At 42.8% G+C, this 25,503-nt stretch overlaps 1 protein-coding gene across 4 annotated transcripts in view; it reads right to left on the bottom strand.

Annotated features, from left to right (window-relative positions):
• LOC121304005 (protein Aster-B-like) overlaps positions 1–22,532 on the bottom strand; it is a 74,950-nt gene extending 52,418 nt beyond the window's left edge. The window contains exons 1-3 of one of the 4 annotated variants that reach the window (XM_041234928.1): positions 21,917–22,532; positions 14,728–15,868; positions 5,292–5,369 (exon numbers count right to left, since the gene is read on the bottom strand). In XM_041234928.1, the coding sequence (XP_041090862.1) occupies positions 5,292–5,369; positions 14,728–15,107 (458 nt within the window). In that variant the 5' untranslated portion in view covers positions 15,108–15,868; positions 21,917–22,532. The remainder of the gene's footprint in view (positions 1–5,291; positions 5,370–14,727; positions 15,869–21,916) is intronic. The other 3 variants (XM_041234926.1, XM_041234929.1, XM_041234927.1) reach the window with 3 other exon arrangements.
• Positions 22,533–25,503: the final 2,971 nt, after the last annotated feature.

Raw genomic sequence — 25,503 nt, 5'->3', positions numbered from 1 at the left:
TAAAAAAAAAAAATTGTGGCTGTTACACAAAATCTGCCTCACCAGACATGAAACTGATGTTAGAACTAAGACTACTACAAATGAATAAAGCTATTTTGCGATTCAAGAATTGCATATTTTTTTTATTTTTATTGTTAAGCGACAGACCTTATCCTGAACAAACATCTTTCAGGGATGACACTCACTTGGTCCGGTGGAAGGACAGCCGTTTCCGTAGCGATGAGACACGAAAGTGGCACCCTTGCTTGACAGCCATGGTGCAGACGACTGGATCAACAGTGTGGCTCTGAACCATGGTCAACAGATGACCCTGTATCACCCCGGAGACCCACTGGCTGGACTAAATTCCAGAACCCCCCGCTCAAATGGAGCGTTCCTCCACCACAACCTCCAGAGAAAGCATCCCCTATTCCAGTAGAAAAAGCCAGGCAGAGTCTGCAGTCACGAGGAACGCACACCTCCCCCGGACCGGCAGGGCTCCCTGCTCGTCTCCAAGCTCAGAAGAAGCTGAAATCCTGCCTTTCATCATCCGTTACAGCATCTCTGTTCAGCTGTTCGAGCAGGTACGGTTTCGTTCTATGACAGCTCAGCTGCCACTTCACCAGCTTTGCTGAAACACCGTTTCTGCATTTTTTATTTTATTTTTTTTGACGAATGCACCTGCCCACAGACGTGCCCCTCTGGAGACCTGCTCACACGGCATTACAGAGCGCTTTGTAGCCGTTTCATTTCCTACCAGCGTTTGCTCCTTGAGGAATGGTTTCTTACAGAGTAATTCGCTGCACACGTTACCCCACTTTGTGTTTCTTTGTGAAGACTCTTTAAAAGCACCTCCTTGCACTTTTCAGCCGTGCTTTAGGCTGGATCGATCCGTTCAGATCCACAGATTGTCTGGGAAGGTGTAAGACAGGCATGCTGCAAACCGACTCTCCTCTCATGCACTGTAGTAAACCTAGCGATGATAGGTAACTCAGCAACACTGGAATAAGTAGCCTGCATGTCCATTTAAGATCTTCACTACAATGACAACATGCATGATCACACGCTGCAACATTAAAAAAAAAATTTAAATAATTTGAAAGAAGTGGCTCTGTGTGCTACAGTATGTACACATCAACAAAAACAACATCAAAGGGAACACATATTAGCAATAGCATGCAGGAAACAGGATTTAACCAGCTAATCTGAAATAATGGAGAACAAAAAACTACTTATTAGCACTGCAGAACATCCCCATCTGCAAGCATACCTAGGAAACACTTGCTTGCTGTTAATTAAGACAGAAATGTTAAGATAATTAACAAAGTAAGTGGTGTTACTGTAAGCACACAATCTCTAAGCACATCACATAGCTCTGCCGTTGCATATTCAGTTTGCAATGCCAAGACGATGCTGCTGGGATGCTTGCTTTCCTCTTCCCGTAAGAGACAAGGACTAGAAAGGCTATCCTCCCTTTCTACAGAGCTGGGAGGGGGTGGAATAGAACAATGAAAGCATTACCTGCAAAGGAAACATGACATTCTAAGCCCAGGTACAAAAAGTACAGGCGTTAGAAGCACAGGTGGATGATACTCCATCGAACAAAAGAGGAAAACAATAGAATAAACGAGAAGCAGCAGCAGCAGCCAGTGTGCAATGCACAGTGTGTTACAACACCGTGCTGGAGGGGCTTCGCCCGAGGGGTTTGTTTCTTGTCCTGCACTGTGACGACCTTCTCAGTATCAGAGAGAGAGAGCACTTCTGTAATGGAATTCAGTGCACTCTTTTGTAAAAGCTGCTGCTGTAATGCTCAGCCCCTGGCAGCTGGCATGTGCAGTTTCATTGTGCACGTGTCACTGTGTTCCTCTGAGCCCCTGTTTAAAAGACGCTAAAGCTTTTGAATTAGCTTAATTTTGTTTTAGAAAATGGCTATAGTATTACAGTAAATAAACCTTCTAAGCAAAGGAGAGGAACTCTCGTCTGCACAGTGCAACGAGTATTATTTATGCATTGGTTTCCATTGGATACATGTATTTATTTAAAGAGTTTTATATTTTAATATTTTTTGCTAGCAGTACACCTAAGCCACTTAATATGAATATGAATGAATACAAATACTCCTAACCCGATGCAACCCTTCCTTCACTATGTGAAACACATGTGTTTGCACCTAGCAGCTACAAAAGCAAGCAACACCGCACAACGTCCCCAGCAGCATCACTGTGTGGGTTTCTGTCTCCACTCTCCAGGGCAGTGGATACAGTATATCCCTCTGTCAGCACCCATCGCTTCCCAAGATCTATTATGAGACCGTGCAGATAACTCTGTTATATATGATTTATCCTTCTTCCAGGCTCACAGCCAGCCATTGCAAATTGGTCTGATTTATTCAGCTCCTTGTTCCAGTCTTAAATCCTTGATGTTGCCGGACACACTCGAAGACGACACAGTGCACTGCTGCTTACAAGCACTGAAAATCAGCAGTGGAAACCAGGCCCAGCAAGAATAGAACTCTATATACACAACATGGACAATAAAACAGACTTGATTTCCTGTTCATCAGATTAGTTGGCCCACCACTGGTGTAGTTCAAACCTGAAGATTATGTTAATAAAACATCAGTAGGGAATGATCAGCATGCAGCTTCCAACACCAACAATAATAAAACCTGCAAGCAGATGAGAACTTGAAGCATATTCAGGAGCTGCTGTCAATCAAGGTCAGTACATTATGTCTAAAGTACTCAAAAAATTCAAAGCCATACATTTTTAGCATCAAAAGGACAAAACAGGATTGCAGAGTATTCCAGATCAGCAGCCATTTAAAAATCTGACACCATGCACACAAAAAGGGGCACGTTTGAAGGCTGCAGATTTATAAACAAAAACCGCCCTCCCAGTTACCAACAGGATTCATTTACAGATTCAATTAGCTCTGAAAGGGGAACAACGGGAACAGGTAAATAATACACCTACTTACGCAGGACAGAACTCACCAAGCCCTGGAGATCTAGCTATCTGTGAGGATTACCGGAATGAAGGAAGAGCACACAGCAATCCATGCAACTCCACTGAGCGGGCTTATCATTAGGCATTTTAATAAGTTATGAGTACCAGGTGTTTTGTTGCAGTACCTTTCCACCGTATACAGCCGTGTGGGGGAGTGTCACGTATCTCCCTGGTGGTGGTTTTGCCCGAAGCGCAGAACTAGGAGTTTGATTTTCTGCAAGGCACATGGAGGAAAGCAAAACTTCAAAACAAGAGCAGCACCAGACTGAAGGGCTGCTGTTCCCGTTCAGCTTGGCGCCGACTGCATTAGGCACTGCTTATTTTAGGAGCCGCTCTGACCCAACTGTAATACTAAAATGAGAAGCTCTTCACGGTGGAATGAACATGGGCTTGGGCGAGAAGCACAAGAAAATAAACTTTACTTCGGGCCACATGACGCATTTACTGGAACACCTGGCACTGAATACGCAGCCAGCTCTACACAGAATGGCCCTTGTGAGCACTCACTCTGCACATGGTAAATGGAAGAAAGCATGTCTGACTGACTGTGTCACACCATCGGCAACAAAATCAATTACAAAAGAAAACGCTGTCCTAAGTATTTCTATTGTCAAGTCCTTGGAAATGCAAATAACCCGAGTCGCCTCCAGTGCATGTGGCCACACTGACTCACGCCACCAGCTCATTTTCCACTTTTGAAAAGGCAGCTCTGTTATCTGCACGGACGCATGGGAAACAATTTGTCTGAGTCACATACCCCATGGTTCAGTGTTTCGTTTATCACTGGAACATCAGAAGATACGTTCTATTGTCTGTTTCCATTGTGACACGCAGGCTAGTGACAGCCCCGACGTTGCAAACAGAACAGGACGAAGACTCAGGAGACACATGGGTTGAACTGAAGACTCGTGTGTAACCCTGAGTGAGGACAAGTCATCCAATACACAGCCGAGGGACGGGGAGATGACACGATTTCATCAACAGGCATCATTAACATTAGTTTTAGTGCTAGCAGTGCAGCTGATCGGAAAACAGGTTTTGCTGACAGCACGGCTGGTTTGTGCTCTCTTGCTGTTCCGGGTACAAAACCTTCCTCCCCCTTTTTGAAGGGCATGAATCGAGCGGGTCTGACCACGCTGGACGAGGCAGAACGGTGGCCAGCACCGAAACACCAGAGTGCAGATTCTGACCACGCTGAAGTTTATACGAATATTCTAATCATTACAGTTTAAATGCAGCTAAAGGGGAGCATCATTTATTTTAATGTAGTGCCCACAGCAGTTCCTGTAATGTTATATTCCAGTTTGAACCTTTTCATCCTGATGCTGTGAACCCTCAGCAAACAACATTGCCCTTGCCAAGAATACACTTCATACAGCTTTGTAATTACTGTAAAACTGAATACTATTCTTTTTTACAAAAAGGTGCCAGAAATCACTATGGCACAGTGCTCTTAATTACTTATGTATATATGCTGTTTTTTTTTTTTTTTTTTTTTTTTTTTTTTTTTTTTTTTTTTACTGTGATTTGGTACCCTATAATTTATCCCTTGCCAGGCCACTCTCATATGGGAATCATTGGCTACATACAGGAGAGCTGTGCCACAGTTTTGATGACAGAGCACCCTCTAGTGGTCAAAACAAAGTATGCCAATACAAAAGCACAGGCAACTGTTGAATGGATAAAGACATGCATTGCATTCCGGGGTTTGTTGCTATGATGTTATTCATTTTACATTAATAAACAGGATCTGGCTCTTATCCTTACTGGTCACATTTCTGGAGGGATTATGCATCACGACTGTGCTGTAAATCTCAGATGCACTGTAGTGCACAACCGCGTATTATAAATACGGATTTCAGCTACTACACTAGGGTTAAACAAAACTGTTCCCACGTTTAACTCATAGGAAGCGTGTTATTGCTTTACCTCCCAAACCATTTTACCCCAGCAGTGTCTTCTGGGTCAAAACATGTCAGTCGACAGGGGAAGCAGATGGCTGGTTACAGGAACGAAGCCATTGGAGGGGTTGGGACAGTCTAAATGTCTACCGGAAGCCAGAACAGCAGTACAGTACGTTTCATGTCAGATTCCGAAACATCACATTTGTCAATTTTTGTCGGTTTTACGTTAAGCATATGCAAAACTGCAAATCGGAGTGTACTTCAATACATTAAGGTAACATTACTCAGCAGGTGAAGAACCAGATATCAGGTTTCAAAAGGAGGTTTCATTGGTTTAAAACTGTGCGTTTGAGACCAAGGTAAGAGCTCTGAAAAGAGCGCAGTGGAACAGCACACTCACTTCTCCTCTCTGCTGAAGGGGGTCAGGAAGCGGGTCGGGTCGTCGTCATGGCTACTCTGCTGACTGCTCTGCTGGCTGCTGCATGAGAGACAGAGAGAGAGAGAGAGAGAGAGAGAGAGAGAGAGAGAGAGAGAGAGGGTCAGAACATGTCCATTTCAAACAAGCTTACAGAGGCACCAGCGTTGAAACCTAGTCAGGGGCCTCACAGTTCCCTTCGTGCGTTAAAATGAGCAGGATCCAGAACACTCGGGCCATGGGGGTGACTAGTGAGACAATCCGTACAATTTACAAGATGCATTTAAAACGGCAGGAGCTTTTCAAGTGTTGGAAGAAAAAAAGAAAAAAAAAAAAAAAAAAAAAACACACTGGCTTTGAAATCCTTACCAGGCCTCGATTTCTGATAAAAGCAGAATAAGTTATCTGCTGAAATCTCTTCTTTCTTGGAGGTTATGAGCAGGCTTGTCTTGGGGAGTCCAGCCTGTAGCCTCATAACACACAGGCTTTACTGAATTACAGCAAGTGAGTTTCTTTGTCTTTCTCTCTGAACTTTGCTATCAGCCAAAGTGTGACTTCCTGAGTGTTTAGAATAACTGTCAAGCCGTTTTAAACTCCCACATTCGAAACTTAACATGTTAGACCACACTAGTGTTAAAAACCAAAACACCACAGAATGTGCTGTAAAATGTGCTTGAGGCATCCACTAGAGGGCCCTGTCTGATTCAGGCTGCAGCTGCTTTCACAGCGATCAAAACCATGCACTACTGTATATTTACAAACAGGATTTTAAAAGAAGTAAAAAAAAAAAAACAACCCAGCAATTCCCTGTTCCTCCTTTTCTAAACAGACGTGCTGAACAACACACAGAGGTACCTGCATAATAACTGAAGACGTGTACTCTCTGCCTGTACTAACTACATCAACCACAGAGAAAAACATTAAAACAAAAACTAAAATGTTCAAACTTTCCCACAACTGAACTTCAGAGAACAAGGGCTGGTGAAAGTTTTTCAGGTGAAAAGTGAAAAAGACAAAAAGTCCCGACTGCCAATGCCAGACTCACTGCAGGCTCACTCAGGGTTCACGTCTGCTCAAGCGGGCCTCATTTTGTGGAGGCGTTTCATCCATTTGTGGATGATGACAAATAAAACCACAGGTGAGAACTGTGCCAGGGGACGTGCAGAATACAAGCAAGAAAACCACCAGCTGGGTCTCTCCTGCCCCCACATGGTGAGAAAGGGTCTACAGCTGGCAAAAATGACCAGTCTGATGACTCATTCCCCCCCCCCCCCCATGCAGGGTATAACAAAAAAAACCAAACATCAATTTGAATGCATATTTCAGGGGCCTGCAAACAAAAAATACTAAATGTAGGTTAGTTTGAACTGTAGATAGGACAGACTGCTGAATAACACCTAGCTTATAAAAAGTACTCTCTTCAAGGAAACTTGTCAGAAGTCGTTTTATAAAAGGGTTTGGCAACTTTCACAGCGGTTTATACCGCAGAGTAGTGAAGTATGAAGTACTCAATTATAAACCTCCAATCCACTCAGGGCATGAGGGCCTCAAACATGTAGCAGCTCAGAGCAGCAAGCTCTAAATGCTGGAAGTCAAAGTACTGGATACATGGAGCACTGTCACAACCCATTCGTCTGTTTCAAAGGCAGTCACTCAGCTAGCAAAAAGCTGCTGGGTTAACCATTGAACATTTACTGCCAGACCAAAATCCACTGGTTTTAGCAGTCACGGCAGCACAGCGGACAGCAAAACAAGACAGACTCTGCACTTGTGTAGGAAAACAAAAACTACTGTTAAATCAAGTATCAGTAGTTAATTTACTGTAAAAGTACTTGAAGTTATTAAAATGTGCAGCATGGTTACAACTCCCCCCATCTCAGACCTTTTAGAATGGTTACATTTCTTTATTTGAAAGAAGAAAAAAAAACACTAATAATAAATACAGACTCTAAACTGAACATCAAAGTTACTTCTGGTTCAGCTATCACACACACAGGCGTTCACACCAAGCAGAATTATCTTTTAAGCAAGAGGCACACACCCCTGAAAACACCAAAAATAACCCCAAACCCTGTCCATTTCCTTTCACAGATAGCTGCACACTGCAGCTGCCATGCGGTAGGGTTCTGCGAGGGGGTGCATCAGCAGCACTGTCCCAGTGCTAATGGGTTCTGACACATCAGCTGATACTGTTCAACACTAGAGATGAATCAACCTGGCTGTCCAGACCTGCAGGAGAAAACACAGCTAATGAATCCTTGTCCTGTCCAGGGCCTCTTCAGCCTTGTATACATTAACGACAATATAAAAAACAGCATCCCTGTTTGACATATGTACATAACAGGTCACCGTGTCCTAATGTTAAATATCTATAATAATATATAAAGATGTATTACAGAAATAACGTGCAAAACGCATCCTAATATAATTCTCTGCAACACGATACATGATGTCATTTTCCAGCGCACAGGAAACAGATTTTTGCAGACTGGAATCGGTCAGAGCTGACAGGTCACGGAAACTAAAAAACAAACCCTAATGGCATTCTCATCCATTTAATGCAAATGAATCAGCGAACAGTGTAGCAGAATACAATGCAGACACTAACTACAATGTACATTAGCAACGCCAGGGGGCAGCTTTATGTAAAGGAGCTTAAACACACATATTGGTTGAGCAGTAAATAAGGCAGAGATCTGCTGGGGAAAAAAAAAAAAAAAAATACGTATTTGAATTTGATAAGAGCGTTAAACAGATTTAATGAATTGCAAAAATAATGTCCCAGGGAAAAAAAAAAAAAAAAAAAGACTGATGTGTGTGACTGGTAATGAAAGATGAATTGTGAAAGTCATCTACCAATATGCACAAGAACCTCAACGACAGGGGGCTGCACATGCGATATCCTTGGGATGCAGCCGACTTCTCCTACAGTGTACAATATTAAAAAAACACTGTACTTTTTTGCAGACTGTCAAATCAACAGCCGTGACCTCTTGCGTTATGCACTGTGCTCAGCGTACTGAACCCCATATAAATCCACAGATGGGGCCGTGTTCTAGTCACCTGGCAGCAGAGCTTCTGCAAGTTCCCGTCCTGCCTGCGTACAACCTCTTGAGTCTTATCGCTAGCTCTAAAAATAGGCCGGTGTGCTCAGTGTTCAGTTCACATTTTGACAGGCGCCCGATTTCTGCGGCAGTGTCACCCTGTTGGCTCGGCTCTCTGGGCAGCTTTCTTCTCGTGCATTCGTCTCAAAAACCCGTTCAAGCTGAGAATGTGCCGTCTGAGCCTGGGAGAGAAGATGATGTCCAAAACAAAAAACAAACAAGCACAGCGCTGAGCAGAATTGCAGTCACGGTCTCTCTCTCGCACACTGCACTGCACACCAGCTGTCTGCAACACTATTGAAATCCCTGTGCCAGACCAATACCGGGGCTGTAACCATTCACTGTATATCGATGACTCACGATCGTGTCTTGACATGATGTATCGTATCACACTTGAAGTGTGTATCGTTTATATCGTGATACACAAAGCACCAGAGAACTCACTGTATATAAATAGTTCAAGTAAAGTGTGTTTTATAGCTTGCATTGATACATGCTGTACTCTCCCTATCAGACAGAATTTTTGTCTTGAAACAAAATGGTCAAAAGAGCATTTTATCTTCTCATGCGTCACACATGTAGCCCATCAGGACCAGCACATGTATCACGATACATATCATATGACCTGCATATCGCGATATACATCGTATCATGAGATGAGTGTATCGTTACTTCCCGGACCAATACTCAATGTGTCTCGTCGGATCTTAGTTGCCGAGCTGCTTTACAGCTGTAATGTATTTGAGACCACCAGTTCAACATCGGTCCAACTCACAAATAAATACACTCTAAATGAAGAGCTTTAGGCAACCTGCCAAAGTGGCCCAATCTCTTAATACAACCTGGAACAGCTCAATCTGCAATGCAATGGGAGTCTTATTTCCATCTCCACAGGGAAGTCAAACTTGACTCCTAGGACAGTATATCCTGGCACTAATCTCTTTGGCACAGAGAGAGATCAACAGCACGCTTCATCTGACAGGACTATGAGCTGGAGAGCAGGCTGGCAGTCAGTGCCCTGCTGAAACATCAGACCTCCTTTCCTGTCTGGCCTCGGTACCGGGCAGCATCTGTTCCTCTATAGCCGCAGGGCATGCCCATGTGATGAGACACCCTGGCTAGAGTGCCGACAGGTGGTGTGGAATGGTCTTTCTAACAGCCAGACAGCTTTCAACAGCACTGGACCCTGTGTGTGTGTGTGTGTGTGTGTGTGTGTGTGTGTGTGTGTGTGTGTGTGTGTGTGTGTGTGCGCAAGAGGAAATTCTGAGATCTGCCATGCAGTCACTCCAAAATCCTCTGGATATACACCACACAGCGTGGATATACAGCAGATTCATATTTATTAGTCACAGCATGAAAGTGTCCTGGACAGCAATACCAGCTTAATTCATTTTATTCAATTCAACACTCTCCAAATAAAATACAATACAATACATCAATAATATACTCAAATTATATTTTAATAAACATGCATTTCTTGTCACCAAGAAGATTTTATATAAAAAGTATACCTTTACTCCACAGTGCCCTCAGCTGGACAATTAGGAGCTTGCACACACACAGCAGCCAGTGATAACCAGTCAGTTAACACTCAGATGCAAAAATGAACATGACCTTTGCAACTCCTTTCTATCCAACCAACCAACAGTATCCCTACAATAAAGCAATCAACATGTAGAAAAGCACTGGCTTCATTCATTTAGCGGAGCTTACACAAGTACAGCAGAAGCACGGTGAAGTACAGAGAGGTATGATAAAGCAAGTACACTGGTTGACTGTGGGAAACCCTGGCAACTGCCACTCTCCGATTCAACGGCACACAAGCATTCCCGAGAACAAACACCCTGTGGGCATTTACTGAACCCATTCTCATGGGAAGCCTGCTTCTCATGCACTTGAACCTGGCAGTCCTGAATTGAGATCACTCAGGCCTGTCAGTGCTGTAGTTTTGCTGTTACCAAAAGATGAATTAGAATTTGACTCACCACATCCTGCGAGAAGGATTTGAATCTGTATTCTTCACTCCCCCACACCCCCCAGACCACTCGTTTAAAGACTAGACTGCAGTCTTCACAAACTAAAAAGATCCATAAAGGATCTTCTGATTCCCGGTGATGAATCACCGTTAGTGCAGCTTATAATGGTTCTGAAAAGGACGAGTTTAACCATTAACTCTTAAAATTAATAACTGTGCTCTCTATTACAGCTGCAATGCATGGAATAAGCAGGTAAACATTCACTAGGACACACACACACTTGTACTGGTGCAAAGTTTACCCTGCTTTCATTTTGCAACACTGATGTTATAAAACTAGGAATAAACATTTTAGGTGTACAGGTGTCAGCAGTTACATTAAAGTGACTTCCTAGTGTTGTAACATGAATATTATTTTTCTGTGATCATGTGCAGATGAAATACGTTCTTAACAGTATGGAGTCGATTAGTTCTTAAACATTTCGCTCAGGGGTAAACTTATATTACTCTGACTTTGCCCTTTGTGCAACTTTTGTCTTCCTCAAAAGTTAAATATTTCTGTATACTCTGTTAAACTAGATTTATAACTTTCAGTATAACGTAAGCAGAGTTCAGTGCTTTTTACCAATGCAGAGTTTCAGCCGTATAATTTAATGAATCGCTCTTCACATACCGATATTAATAATTTACAGAACAATAACTACCAGCACTAGCTTGCTCAATATTAATGGCGAGAACTTCATCTGTTATTCCTCCAGCACAGGCCACAGGGGAACATGTAATTGATAAACTACACTGAGCAATGGATTATCTAACGACCATCCCTGATCATGTGAAAACTTGGAATGGAGTGAAGTTATTTTTAAAAACGCCGTGAGAGAAAGTCTGTCCTGGAAATTAGTGGGGAGGCTCCTATAAAACTAATCACAACAGTAAACATGTGGTCATCAGCTTTTCACTATAACCAGTCCTTTTGTTTTTAATCTATAGCACATATTTTGCCCTCAGCGCCTTAGCTGGCTTTCCATGGCAGCTCCTTGTGTAACTGGTAGCAATGTGTGTAGATTAATGACGCAGACTGCATTTACTGTAAAGGGGGTGCTGTGCTACTAAACACCAGTGACACAACAGCACCAGCCTAACTGGGCAAGGAGAACCAGCAAACCCACAGAAAACACACTGAAGGGAACTGGGGCATGCTATGCCTACTCTTGAGAGATATACATGTGGTTGTAGCGCAGCTAGAGCCTGAACTGAGAGACTGTCGGACTACAATGAAAGTGATGTGGTCTCCCACGAGGGCAACCCGGTACTTTCCATACATCGCCATACATTATGGTAAATGCTGAAGGCAATGCACAGAAATTTCAGCCACAAATGTGGGGGTTTTTTTGTTCTCTTTTCCCCTCCCTCTAATATTAGAGCTACAGCAGAACAATTTGTTTAATTTACCCTTAGTCGAAGGAGCAGGTAATTTACACAAGGGGGTACAGCAGCTGTGGCTTTCTGCATGACTACTATCATAACCATGCATCAAACGTCTATCCTGTAAAGAACGCGGCTGCATAGAGGACACAGCAAGGCAATAAACCTTTATTCTGCAGTGTAGGAAAACTACAAGAGTAAGAAAGCTATTAAAAGAGGACGCATTGTAATCTGGACCCGAACGAATTCCCTCACAATTAATCATTCAAACAGGATTATATTTCTTGTTCTCAATACGCAGGCTGTTTTGTGGTGTTATCCGAGATAGGGAACCACGAGAAACAATTATCACTGGAACAAAAGTGTCAAATGAGCAGAAACGCGGACAGCGCCCATTCGTCTTCCAGGGCTGGCCTGCCGGAGCCAATAAATCCTGTTGCGTCTGCGTGACACTTCTGTTGCCAGCTTCTTTCTCACGGTAGCTCTAGCAACATCATCACTGACCACGCCCCCACCCCTGTATGCATGTGCTGAAGACCCCAACACATTGTTTGTACATTATTATTATTAAAATTGTTATTTATTTACAAATGCAATGTTACTGATCAAAAGGACTAAACCGTTTCTCCAGGAAGCAGCCATTTCAACTTTCTTCATTTGTAGAGCGGTACTTGAAAAATCTGCATATTCTTTGTACAAAATCAAAAACATGCAGACATACTCAGAAGACACTAGGGGCACCAGGTACGACGTTCCTGATGAGGAGCGGGTGACTTACTTCACAGCCTCGGTTATCAATCCTTTCAGACCACCGTTGGTCTAGATGAAAGCACGGAGAGGAATGTGAAGGGTGTCGATTGCTTTTTGGGTCCAGTTAGAGCTACAGAGGAACATGCTGATTGCAAAGCTGGCCGGCAATGCTGCAGAGCGACTCTCAGTACACAGCCAGCGGCTTGGAGCTATAGAAACATTTTTATTGTATAGAACACTCATGAGTATATTGCACTTCTGGGTTATAAGTGCCCATGACCGTGTCTTATACTATAGCACTAGACACTAGAAGGTCTTCTATCCAAGGGGGGCTGGTCAAGTTAACATTTCACACAGCGCTGAATGTTTCGCACCCTTTTCAAACAGCGCTGGTTATTTGTTTGCTGTCCCACTTTTATCAAGCTTCCAAATAAATACCAAATAAAGCTACAGTATAGAGTGCAGTGTTCTTCTGAGAAAGCCGCTGCACAGCTGCTATTAGAGGATCTGAACAGGCCGTTTCTCAGCCATGTCACAGCTCAGAAAAGGACTCGCAACATCAGCTGTTTGTTTACAGCGGCACACTTTTGAGATTACTTCAAATATATTTCGGGTTAGCTAGAGAAGCAGAAGAGATCTACTTTCATCGAAGACTTATTGTAAATTGAAAAATAACCCACAAGGCATGCGGAACTATCAATCCTAATATTCTGTAAGGATAGGGGACTTTAACCAAGTTACTGTGCATGTGATCTCATCAGAGATACAACGTGAGATAACGGAGCCCTCTTTCATTGTACTGGACTGCTGCACTAAAATTCGGACATTTGTGGAAGTTTTACCTGACATGCTCTCCAATTAGATGCGTTTTCTTTTGCGTATTTTCTTTTCCACTTTGACAGAGCTTTGTTGCTGGTGTTTCTCTGAGGATTAAAAAAAGTCGACTTCCTCGGCTTAGTTTTTATTTTGGGGGGGGGTTAAAAATGATTTCAGTGACGGACTGCGCAGCCAAAACTTTGTCCATTAAAACTTTTTTTTTTTTTAACCTGTTTTAGGTAAATTATGTTACTTAAAAAAAAATTCAAGGAATTCAATTTAACTTATCTTGCAAAAATCGAACAAAAAAATTGAATAACAAATACGGCTATTTAAGTATTGCCAAACCAAAAAGAAATTCAACAGTCTCACGGACAGAATTAAGCAATAGCTCAATCTCCCCTGAAAATAATATAAGCATTGATTATCATCAGCACTCTCAGATCTCCAACTTCAAAGCAGGGTCTCTCTCTAAATACAAAACAACCCAGACAGCTGATCTCTAATTTAAAAGTGGTGCAGTACAGCACAGTCAGATTACAGGGACATTAGATAACTTCTGCTTGAAGTAGGATCCAACGTGTTATTAGGGGTGCAATAGCCCTGTTTTTCTGCAGTCTGAAATAATAACATGTCACATTGATACAAGAAATTCACTAAATGACACAGGAATCCACACCCTGCAGTGGGTACTTAACACAAATGAACCTTCACGTTCAGTCTAAAAGCACTAGAGAGTACCCAAAACGAATCAAGATGATATGGCTCTAGTGTTTATAGTAAATGCCGGCAGCTGATTCATGCGAGTGTGAAAGCAAGGTGTAAGAAAGACATACAGGACACTGACATGCAGTACAGTACACTGGAATGACACAGACCAAGTGAAAAAAGAGATTTACACACAGGGCACACACACACGCACACACTGTACACACATACAGACACAGACAGAAAGTTGTTGAAATATTCTGGACGGCACTAACTTTTTGACAAGGTACAACAGGAAATAACAGTGGTGACCTGAAGCAATTTTATTCGTTGGCTTTACGAGACGAACATAAAAACACATAAAAAAAAAAATAACAATAAGTCAGGTATTTTGAAATACAGGATTTTTGCTGGATTTCATTGCAATGCTAAAGTGATGAGGGACAGTAAACCAAAATGACACTGATGAGCGAGTAGATCCTGCTCTGCCCTGTACACATAGCATTTCAGAAAGAGAATAAAGGAAAGAAAGACAGATATAGATAGATAGATAGATAGATAGATAGATAGATAGATAGATAGATAGAGGGGGTCCCCCAAACTACCCCTTTCCCTCCCACCTCTCCTGGCTCCAGATACCTACCTGCTCTCGCTCCCATGGCCCTTCTTCTCGCGTACCTTCAGCCACTTCTTGAGCAGAAAGCGCTTGCGGCGGGGAGAGGCGCTGGGTGTGGAGCAGTTGGACCAGGGGGCTTCCTCGTCGCTAGACGGGGTGATCTCGATGGAGGGCAGCTGGAGGTACTCCTTGGAGCCGGAGCAGCCCCTGCGCAGCTCTCCGTTCCCCAGCTGCTCCTTCTCGCTCAACACGTTCTTCATCCTGCGCATCTTGAAACGTTTCCGTCTCAGCGTGGGGGTGGACGAGCTGGACCAGGCTATGGTCCCCGCCAGAGTGGCACTGCCATTGCTGCTGCAGTCGTCAGAGACCTGCACGTGAAGGGCAGGAAGCTGGAGGGCCTCGCTCATCGCTTCGGTCAGGGTTGGACTGAAAAGTGCAAAGGCTGGTTTGCGGTTTGACAAAGAAACAAAACAAAAAAAAGTCCCTCTGGCTTCTTTTTATAAAGCTAATCAGTGTGAAGGTGGTGTTGGGAAGCAACTAAACCACAAACAGCCTTGAAACCAAAGCCTGCCACCTACTTCTGCAGCCCAAACCTGTTTTACTTTGCATCAAAGTTGTATTTGATATTTAATAGACTCCTTTTCTTCCGTTTGGTTTTGATTTTATTTTTTTTAGTCTGGAGAAAAGTGCTTCAGTCAGTGCTTCAGCTCCCCAGCTCCTCCAGTATCACTAGCCACTCTGCTTGTCTGCATTGTCCTGTCTTGCATCCTCAATCACACTTGAGTTGGAAAGTGAGAGACTTGTTTTGTTTGGCTTTTTCAGATGGCGTTCGCAAGAGATGCTTCTTGCACTGACGACAGCAGTGTATTGGGGGAGGGGGGGGTGGCAGCAATATTAGATAACAAAGAGGGATTCGGTTATCCGTGCAGCAGATGAAACATGCAGCACCGCCAGAGTGTGTAACTGTACTCCCAGCTCCTGTGGGACCAGGGCTATGTTGCTCTGGCTACTTCTTCAGTCCAGCTCCGATCACAGATGGAAAGCCTGGCCAAGTTCCCCAGCAGCTCATAGGCTGACCTCCCGCTGTCTGATCTGTCTTCAGAATCTCATCTGAGGCACGCTTTCCTCCTCACAGCCCTTTGTCCTCGTTCACTCCGGGGTAGAGAGCCTAAAGGTTAGAGTAAGGTGATACAATGTACTAGGCGCTGCCGAGGCTAGCGTGGTGCGCACACACACACACACACACACACATGCGTGCATGCACACAAGATACTTACATGTTCACACACATACACAAAGGGTCACGTTTGTACATTTGCTCAAAGCAAGAGACTGACACGTACAAAGTCACATCAACATTACCTGATCTCAAACCCAACTTTATGCCAACTGTGAAGCTCTCTGTATGAATAAAGTAGAAAAGCTCACACACACACACACACACACACACACACAAGGTCCTGTATAAATGCGTTCAACCTGTGCCATCAATAATATATTGGATAGACGGCAGTCTCAATCATTGTAAGATATTGGATGGCCAGCTGATTAAACAGGGCCCTGGGTTCAAGTTGCCACGCTTTCTTTTCAAGCACTTTTCAGGTCACAGCTGAATGTCTGGGTCTCGGAGGTAAAAATATGTTTTGCATTTGATCATTTAGCTATTAATTCACATATTATGACATCTGTTCTGTGGCCACAGGCTGCAAGCCATATCCTGTAAGCAGGGTAATAATGGAGTCCCCCGTTCTGAGAACAACAGTACATTCTTAATAGAATTTGCAGTTGCCTCAGTTTCTGTGTTATCTTGTGCTTTTATTGTTATTTCTGCTGTATTTTCTGTTGGGTATCGTTATCACTAAAGACACACTTGTGACTGAATTCACTTGTATTTTTCACACAACGTCAGCGTTCATTTTCATAACCTAGATCTGCAGCCTTCATTAAGTGTTGCTTTATTCATACAAGCCCGATTGGCTGATCAAACCCTTCGCGAGCCCAGCTGCTTCTGGTCTACCTGATCTCTCTCCTTGGGGTTTCATTTCACGATGTGCCACCAGCTGAACTAAAGTAGGCATTAATAAGTAAAGATGCAGTTCAGGCCGCCCTCTGAAGACACCTGCCCTCCCGCATTCACACAAACACAGCAAGCCAACAGCATGAATAAATGAAGAGATCCCTCTCGGGATGTGCCAGGCATTACAGGTGAGGCAAGAATAAAGGTGGTGTGGATATACAGTGATTCAGCATCTGTGTGATGTGCACCGCTGCAGCTTACAATAGCCATGTTAAAATACAACTCTTTGAATTTTTAATATGGTACAGGTTTGACTTTGTTTCGGGTTCAAAGACGAAGGAGAAGCAGGATTACCCAAGTTCAACTCACTGAACCAGAAAAGCAGCATCCTCATAGAGAAAGCCAGCAGCCAGGTGTAAACAGAGGTGAGGCACACTGCAAGTGTGTTCTCCAGAACAGAGCTGGGAGTCTCCTGTCCTGTAAAGCACCACTCCTGTATGTAGCTTTGTATCAACTCTCAGTTAGATTGGCTGTCTTGCTTCTATTTTCTTGTAACCTTTTACATACACAGACAAATTCTCTCTCAACCATTTGCATTATGGTACAGTGGATCCTACCATGCTATTCTCTTGCCAATCCCTCATTTTTCGCACTGCAGATCCAGACCTATAGTGCCGGAGCACAACACAGATCTGTGGCTCCACTGCAGAACCACAGGTGCCCTATCGGACACAGGGGTCGCTGATGCACGGCGAGCCATGGATTCCCCTGCCGACCTAAGACCTCCCTATCTGGGCCGCGCAATCTTAACTCTTCAATGACATGTGCTTTATGAATACAGTCCATTAAAACTGACTCACTCCACTACAGTACTGTAAGATATTGCATCAGTGCAAACAGGTTATCAGTAAGAGTCACCCGGGAATGCACGCTCAACACCATTCAACAGGCAGCAGAGAGCACAGATCAGCTCGACTACAAGTGGATGTTGTGCCACCTAGTGGTGAGAAAAGGCACTACCGTGCACGGTGCAAGACTAAAAAAGCAACAGTTAATTAATAACAAAAATGGAATTAATAACGCAGAAAAAAAAAAATGTTATACATTTTCTAATAAGGCTAAAGGTATCGACCTCACCTGTTTTTGTGTTTTTATGTTGACTATCATCTAAAAGTTCATAGCACTCTTGTAAAATGAAACCCAAAGGCAAGCAAGCGTGTATTTTTTTAAGCCCATCTAGTTTTTTAGATATATTAAAATAAGTTACAGATCTGCAAACCTACAGGTAACTAAACAAGCCAGCCACTGCAAAGAGTCTGGTACCAAGGATAGGATTCCGTGAGCACAAGAGTTTTTTCAATTTTCAATTTGAGAACAAACAGACATACAAATACACAGTACTATGCACATTTGGAGGGCATAAAGCATTTCTTTAATAGAATGAACTGCATCTGTTAACTGGGCTGTCAAGACAAACCCAGCTGTTTGTACCAGTGCACAGCATTCTCTAAGGGCAGACTCCAGTCTGGTGTACTCTCTCATGTATTATGTCATTGCAAATGAAAGGATCTTTCGACTTCGATAGTGTTTTAAAAGCAGCCCTTCATACACACTGCTCTGACATGTATCACAGTTCATAAGCACACACTGCAAAACTTCGCCATGCAGTTAACAAGATTGTAACAGCTAACCTAGTCGGGAAAAAAACATCCATGCAGTCTGCTGATGGGTGCCATTTCCCATATCAATGAATTGCAGATGCAGAGGGTTTGTGAAAGGGACTTGATAATCCCGTATCAAACACTAATACGAAAAAGAAAAGTTTGGACTAGAAGCCTGTCATTGACACAGTCTTAGCCATGCTTGATAGACAGCAGTGTTTTTTTTATGTTTTCTATTACTGTCCCCCTCTCTGTCTCAACCCTGAGGTAAAAGGCACCGTGAGTGTTTAATCTACTGTAGAACGCACAGAGACCAAAGACCAGCAACAAGTACAGCGGCCTGACCTTTGCAGCTGACCACTTCCGGAGTTTAAGGGCGACGAGCCGACGATATCTGCTGTGTGAGCTGAGCTTCTGAAGGAGTGTGTTCATAAGTACTGGTGAACACAGCCAGTATAGTCAAGGGCGTTCCAAGGACTCCCATTTCCAAAGTGAAAGTGTGCAGTGAGGACAACACAACACCAACTAACTGCTGCAGTGTCTCGTACAGTTAGCAAAACACAGCCCAAGAACGGCAGCTAACCTCCTGGAGAACTGCTTCATGAGTAACTGCCCGAAACACCAAGCTTTTCACCTTTGTAGTATTCAAGGAATTTATATTATAGATAGATATATTGGGGTTTAATATACACAGTATGATTGGGGGTTTCCACTTCGTTGTTTAGATGGTGAAACTCCATAGAAATGTCCACTAATGTCCAGCAAATTAGCTGGCCTAGACACACACACACACACACACACACACACATATATATGGGAATAATTATAAAGTTCAATTCTCCTTGATCAAGCTGAAGTAGCAATTTCAAAAAGCAGAAAAGACAAACTGAGTGATGAGTTGACTGCTGATGCTGTATCTGTGTTTAAAGTGTTGGTGGCTTGCAGAGTGGGAGTTGAGTGTAGGGATTATTATAAATTGCTGTTAGTCATTTTATTGCAAAACAGTTGGGAGCAGAGGAGGGTATCTTTCCTAGTCCGTTGGGGAAGGCTGGTATATTTCACTGTTTTCACAGCAGCAGTTCTGGAGCAATGATTTTCAGCTCGAGATCCTCAAGTAGCCCAAGTGTTCATCCAAATATCAATATTTAAACATGCATGGTTTTCCAGTGCACACTGCCTAAAGGCAGACCACCTCTGAGACTTACCAGGACTGCAGTGCAAGGATAATTGTTATTTATTTCAGTAGGAGTTTTGCTTAGCACACAGTGCTACCCTGTGGGCAAGCCTCAAATGGAAATCTCTAACGGAAACTCCTAATAGTAGCCAGAGGCCACAAAGCATCTTGTTTCTCAGCCGTGTCTTAAGAAAAGACACCTCTCTGAACCACTGTTATGTAGAGGATTCTTGGACCTGTATTGATCTCTGTACAGGTTTTAGTAAATGATGCAGTTCTATGTATTTAGTGGATAATTGCTCCTCCCTGTGCTAATTAAAGAACATCACAAGCGAGCCCCAGCTGCATCAAACACTCTGTTTATGTGAACAGAACTTCTAACCACTTCCTAAGTTCTGCCTTTCCCATTTCCCCAGAAAAGCATCAGAGGGCACCATGTCCAATACATAATGAATACTGTAGGGAAACCAAAATCACTGGGTGGAGAACAGCTTTTTAAACAGGGGCTGCACGCACGGGCTACCACTACAGCTATTCTTGCTCAAAGAGCAGAGTGCATCCGAATTGAGACATGTGGACAGACATTATTAGGCGTAAAGATACGGCAGTCTGTGGATGTGAATCTCTGAAGGTATTTAACTGTACATGAACCTGGTTCTTTAGTCTCTAGGAGACAGGATGTGGCGTACTCCACCTGACATCAGCAGGAAGTGCAATCAGGAAAGTCAAACCCAGGTCAGCCCCTCTGTCTGTTACACTTTAAACAGTACGTATCTCACTAGCTTCCTACCTTGGACCAAACGGAATTCTGAACCAAGCATTCCAAGAAAAGGATGAGTTCCAGCTCGAAATTCCAAACACCTTTGTTGGGCAAGAACTTCGGAATGCATGCACGCTGTGCCGTGAAACTAAGCAAATGTAATGTCTTTATTCTGCAGGCTGCAATATGCTGAACACCTGGGCCCACGGTATGTATGTTCAAATACAGCACTGTGGCCTGGATTTGTCACTTCCTCTTATTATGTTGTGTTGAAAATGCCACTTAACTAAAATATCCATTTAAAAATATGAAAAGAACTGTGATTTTTGAGTAAAAGGCAAAATATTACAGAAATGGTTACAGCACAGGGTTTTGGATGACTCCAATAGTGTGGCAATTCAACCTCTCTGCGGTGCAGACCAGTATAGTACACAGCAGTATAGAAATCAGGTGTTTTACAAAGGAAAATGAATCGGGAATGTTGACACTACAATGCAGGCTCACTCTTGTGCCCAGAAAAGTTTCAAACTTTAACAAGCTAGACACTGGCAATTATCCACTTAGAGACGCTATATAAAGACCCACAATGGAGCTCTTTCTATCCAACAAACATCCGAGACTACCTAGAAGGACTACACCCTGAATACAGTAATCAAATCCCCAGGCTAAAACTACTAAGACTACCACCACTAAACTATTTAAATACGGGATGCAATAAATCAAACAGAATGAACCAGGCTGTGTCGTCATCCGTCTGCAACGCACGCCTGTGTTACTGTAGCCCGCCAGTAATGTAAAAACGCTAGACTATCTTGAGAAGCTAACAGTTTGCCCGGATATGATTTGAGTGGCCAGTGCCGTGACACTTTTAGCTAGCAAAAGAAAAGACTTGTACAGTAAACGTGGGAGAGAACTAGTAAATCTGGAAGAATGACAGTTTCAAAGTAGTGTAATTAAACAGTAAACGTGGGAGAGAACTGATCATTAATCTGAAGAAGAATGACAGTTGCTGATTCACCGCAAGACCTGTTTATTAATCAGGATATTTCAATTATAGAAAAAGGAACGTCTTTTTACAGTTTGATCTGTGACCGCAAGACATTGACTTTCACCGTTTGAAAAGCAAAACCGTTTCAATTTTATATATTGTTATAAATATATAGAAGATATATATATATATATATATTATATATATATATATATATTGTGTTAACATCGTGTTATGCTATACAATATATATATATATATAACAATTGTAGCACAACATGATAAACAAACGACTTAAACAGCAATGTGCAATACAAAGCGCAACTTTTAACAACAAACTGTATAGAGAGTCCTGATCAAATCTATCAGAATAACACTTGCAGATCGCACAAGCAACGCCGCAAACACGCATCAAATGCGCGCAGAGGCTTTAGCGCTAGTTGTCACTTGTTTCCATCGCACCGGCTCTTCTTCCCCTGTTGACAAAAGTGCCCGAAGTAACAATGCGTCTCCTCTGTTGCTAATTTCACCAACAAGCAGCGATTAGACGGGACAGTTTCAGGAACAAACACGCGTGTCATTTATAAAAGAAACGGCTTGGAAACACAACGCCCTACCTTCAGAGTCGCCCCGGTACCGCGGATACACTGTCTGGCTTTCCCATGTATCGGCCACACACACTTTTTATTCTAATATCATTACTTAATTTACTTTGATTTCTGCTCGTTTGATTTTTTTTTTTTTTTTTTTTTTTTTTTTTGCGGGCAGGTACCATTAGCCGACTAAGGGGAAATTATATTAACACATAAACGATCCGTCAAATATTTTATACACTGATATCCAATCATCCTACGAATTTAAGTTTAAAACAATTATTATAGCACTTTTAAATAAGTAGCGTTTGCATGTTAATCTCGAGATAGATTTGTTTCCTTTTTATTTCATGATTCCCCCCTTTTTCCTAAAAAGTGGGCTGTTCTGTCAGTGTCGATTCATTCAAGATTCATTACAGTTTTATGATTGTCGTGAATATCCTTCAATTAGAATCTAGGGTTCGCCCAAAATTCGAGATTCTTCTCCTTGGCGATCCAATCATAGCCCTCGATGGGCGGAGACACGAAGTACCGTTAGTTCTGTCCATGCAGTCACTCTGTGTGCCAAAGCGTAATCAGGAGCGCTATCAGCTGTGAGGAAATGCCAGTCAAAACAGAACGGAGACTGCCCCAATGTTAAACAAATAAGCTGCAGCAATAACTTTGCTTGCTGTTACACTGATCCACTACTCCAGTTCAGAGCGTGCATCACAGTTTAATATATATATATATTACCCACAACAGCAAACCTGTCTTCATACTTTACACAATGCTTTTTGATGCACTTTAGTTGCAACGTGTTCCTAATAAAGCGGCCAAACATTGCACGGTGCTATTTACCCTAATCTCAGTCCAAGCAGCTCAGTAGAAGCCTGGTAAACTGGCTCGTTCATTGTGAATTAGTCCACTTTTACTGATGTTCATTATTCAGGGTTTGAGGAGGAGAGATGTTGCTTTTTCCTTTTGTGGCACTTGGGGGTCCTTGTTTTTTGCAGTCGTGCTAAATATTTACCAATACAAACATGGCTTTAAATAGCTTGTGTTAAACAGGCTATACAAAAAACAACAACAAAAAAAAAAGCAGTGATGGTGCATACAGCTGAAAGGCAGGGGTGAACCAAACAGTCAATAAGGGTGGGCTCTTAGCTCTGTCTGCTCCCGGTGCAATTGTCCTTGCAACTTTCAGGACAGTGAGAGAGCAAAGAGACTTGCTTTGGGAAGGATTGGGGTCTGTTCAATCAACAGCTGCTGGAATGTGCAAACATGATTACAATGACAGGAACTGAGTCTGCAGGCACAGCAGGGCAAGGCACCAATACTATAAAACAATGACATGCAATCTTCTGACACAAGCGTGCATACAGCACATGAAGTAATGAGCGGACCGTGATACTCCATGTTGGGACCTGGAGCAGAGCACATACCAATCTGCCGCACCCTAATGTTCCACAATCTCATGGTTTGGCCTCCTTTGCGCTGTGTTGCAACGTGGGAAAATAAGAGTGTTAATCAGAGGCTGGAGGAGTTGGAGGAAATTCCAAGCGCTCTTCTTCTGACAATCTCAATCCAGAGAGAAGCACAGCCTTCCTCTGAGCACCTACATCACATGACAATATATTCTTGGCACCTCCCTCTATCTTTAAATACATACAGTAGAAAGGGGGGTATGTGGGGCTGGCAGAGTTCACAAGCCACATTGTCACATGATTTGAGGGAAGAAGGAGCTGTTCAGTCTCGGCACTTAGAAAAGATACCCAGACAAGCTCAAAGCAGCTCAGTGCCAGTTAAAGGCAGACTTAGATAAATACTGTAAAAACTCAAAATTAAGGACTCAGCGTGATGACTTCATGAGGGATTTTCTAAAAAAAAAAAAAAAAAAAAAAAAAAAACAAACAATTGACCTTAAACAGCATCAAGGGGCAATAGTTGGATCTATTTTTGGTCATGTGATGAAGTTTTAACCAATCACGTGCCAGACGTTTTTAAGGACTGAGTCATAAATTAATTAATTTTTAATATATAACTTCCTTGTGCTCCATCGTGTGGATGAGATGTTAAATCAATGTCCTATTGTAAGTGACTCTGCATATAATGCACAGTTCACAGCCTACCTCTGTAAAGTGCTTTGTGATTGTGGTCCACTATGAAAGGTGGTAAATAAAAATAAATAAATAAATATATATATATTCAATGTGTCTAACAGTTATTAGAACAAGTTGTAAACGTTTCTACTTAATGGCCTAATTATGTAGGACTCCTGCTGTAAATTAGACCGCATGCATCGAGTCCTATAATAAAACTACCCTATTGTCTTTGTTCAAAATTGTACCAAGGGTAAAGAAGCTAAATTAACCAGCTGCTTTATGACCCTAGCTGACTTTATCCAGGAAACACTGTGCAAGCCTCAAACCAGAACAGCCTCATTATTACATTGTGTAGTGCCCTGCTTTGTATCTGAGTATGTGCATGTGAACTGCAGAGGGTTCTCTTCATTACGATACAGAGCTGCCTCCACCTGGAAGCCAGCTCCCCTGTGTATTTATTATGGTGATATATTTGAATTGTGTGGTTCACCGTAGCACGAATTAGCAAATTGCTATAATTAGCAGTTCAGAGACCTTGCTGGATGTTGTGATGCGTTTCAGCTGTTGTGCAACTAGCGAGGGCTGCTGCCTGGCAACAGACGAGATTAAATTTGTTCAGATTCGATTTCATGTACAGGAAAAAAAAAAAAAAAAAGATATATCCTACACAGTTGGGTGTAACTGCATGAAATAAAGCACAGTAGTCAGTCGCCTGTTTTATTTTGCACTGTGTTGCACTGCCAGGTCACCTCAATAGGTTGTGTAATATTGCATTGGGCTACCGTCTGCCCGGTTCAAAGCCCTGGTCAGAGCCCTGGCACGACATGGCAGAGACTCCACAAGGTGCTTGGAGGTGAATTGGGTGGTGTTTATCTATTCCATCGTTAACGTGTCAAGCAATGGGTATGCAGAGGCAGAGGACAGTGCTGATGAGTCTGTGATCCAAGTCTATCCCAGGCATGCTCCACTGGATTGAGATCCCGGGATTGTGGCGCCCATGAAAGTCTCTGTCACGCACCTAAAGCCGTTTGTGCAAACTTCTGCCAATGTGGATGGTGGCACCATTCTTTGTGGACTTAAGAAAACTGCAGCATTTGTTCAGCCTTCCAGAGTAATCAGAGTACCCAGGGGATACCAAGGGAACATACCCCCCCCACAAACTTTGGCCAAACTTTTTAAAAGTTTTTTTTTATTGAAATCTAATCCAATAGGAATCCAAAAAAGCATTCTTCAATTCACATCATTTCTCATTGCATCAGATTATGCTGTTTTTATAACCCAAAATGTTGGGATGTGGCCAGCAACTTTCTGGTAATGGTGTGCCTCACAGCCACCGGGATGCTTTATGATGCAAATCCAGACCTTTCAGCTTCACTGCTGTATAAAGATCCCACAGTGTGATGTCTGGAATCGTCAGCTCCTCCAAACCACATTGCCTTCAGACTCCCCCGGGCTGAATTCTTCAATGCCGTGTGTGTCAGCACTCATTCTGCCTGCCATTCTTTGGTTTACACTGTCCTCTCCTGC

The sequence above is a fragment of the Polyodon spathula genome, chromosome 36 (genome assembly GCF_017654505.1).
Source record: "Polyodon spathula isolate WHYD16114869_AA chromosome 36, ASM1765450v1, whole genome shotgun sequence".
Lineage (NCBI taxonomy): Eukaryota > Metazoa > Chordata > Actinopteri > Acipenseriformes > Polyodontidae > Polyodon > Polyodon spathula.
This window is presented reverse-complemented; position numbering and strand designations above follow the sequence as displayed.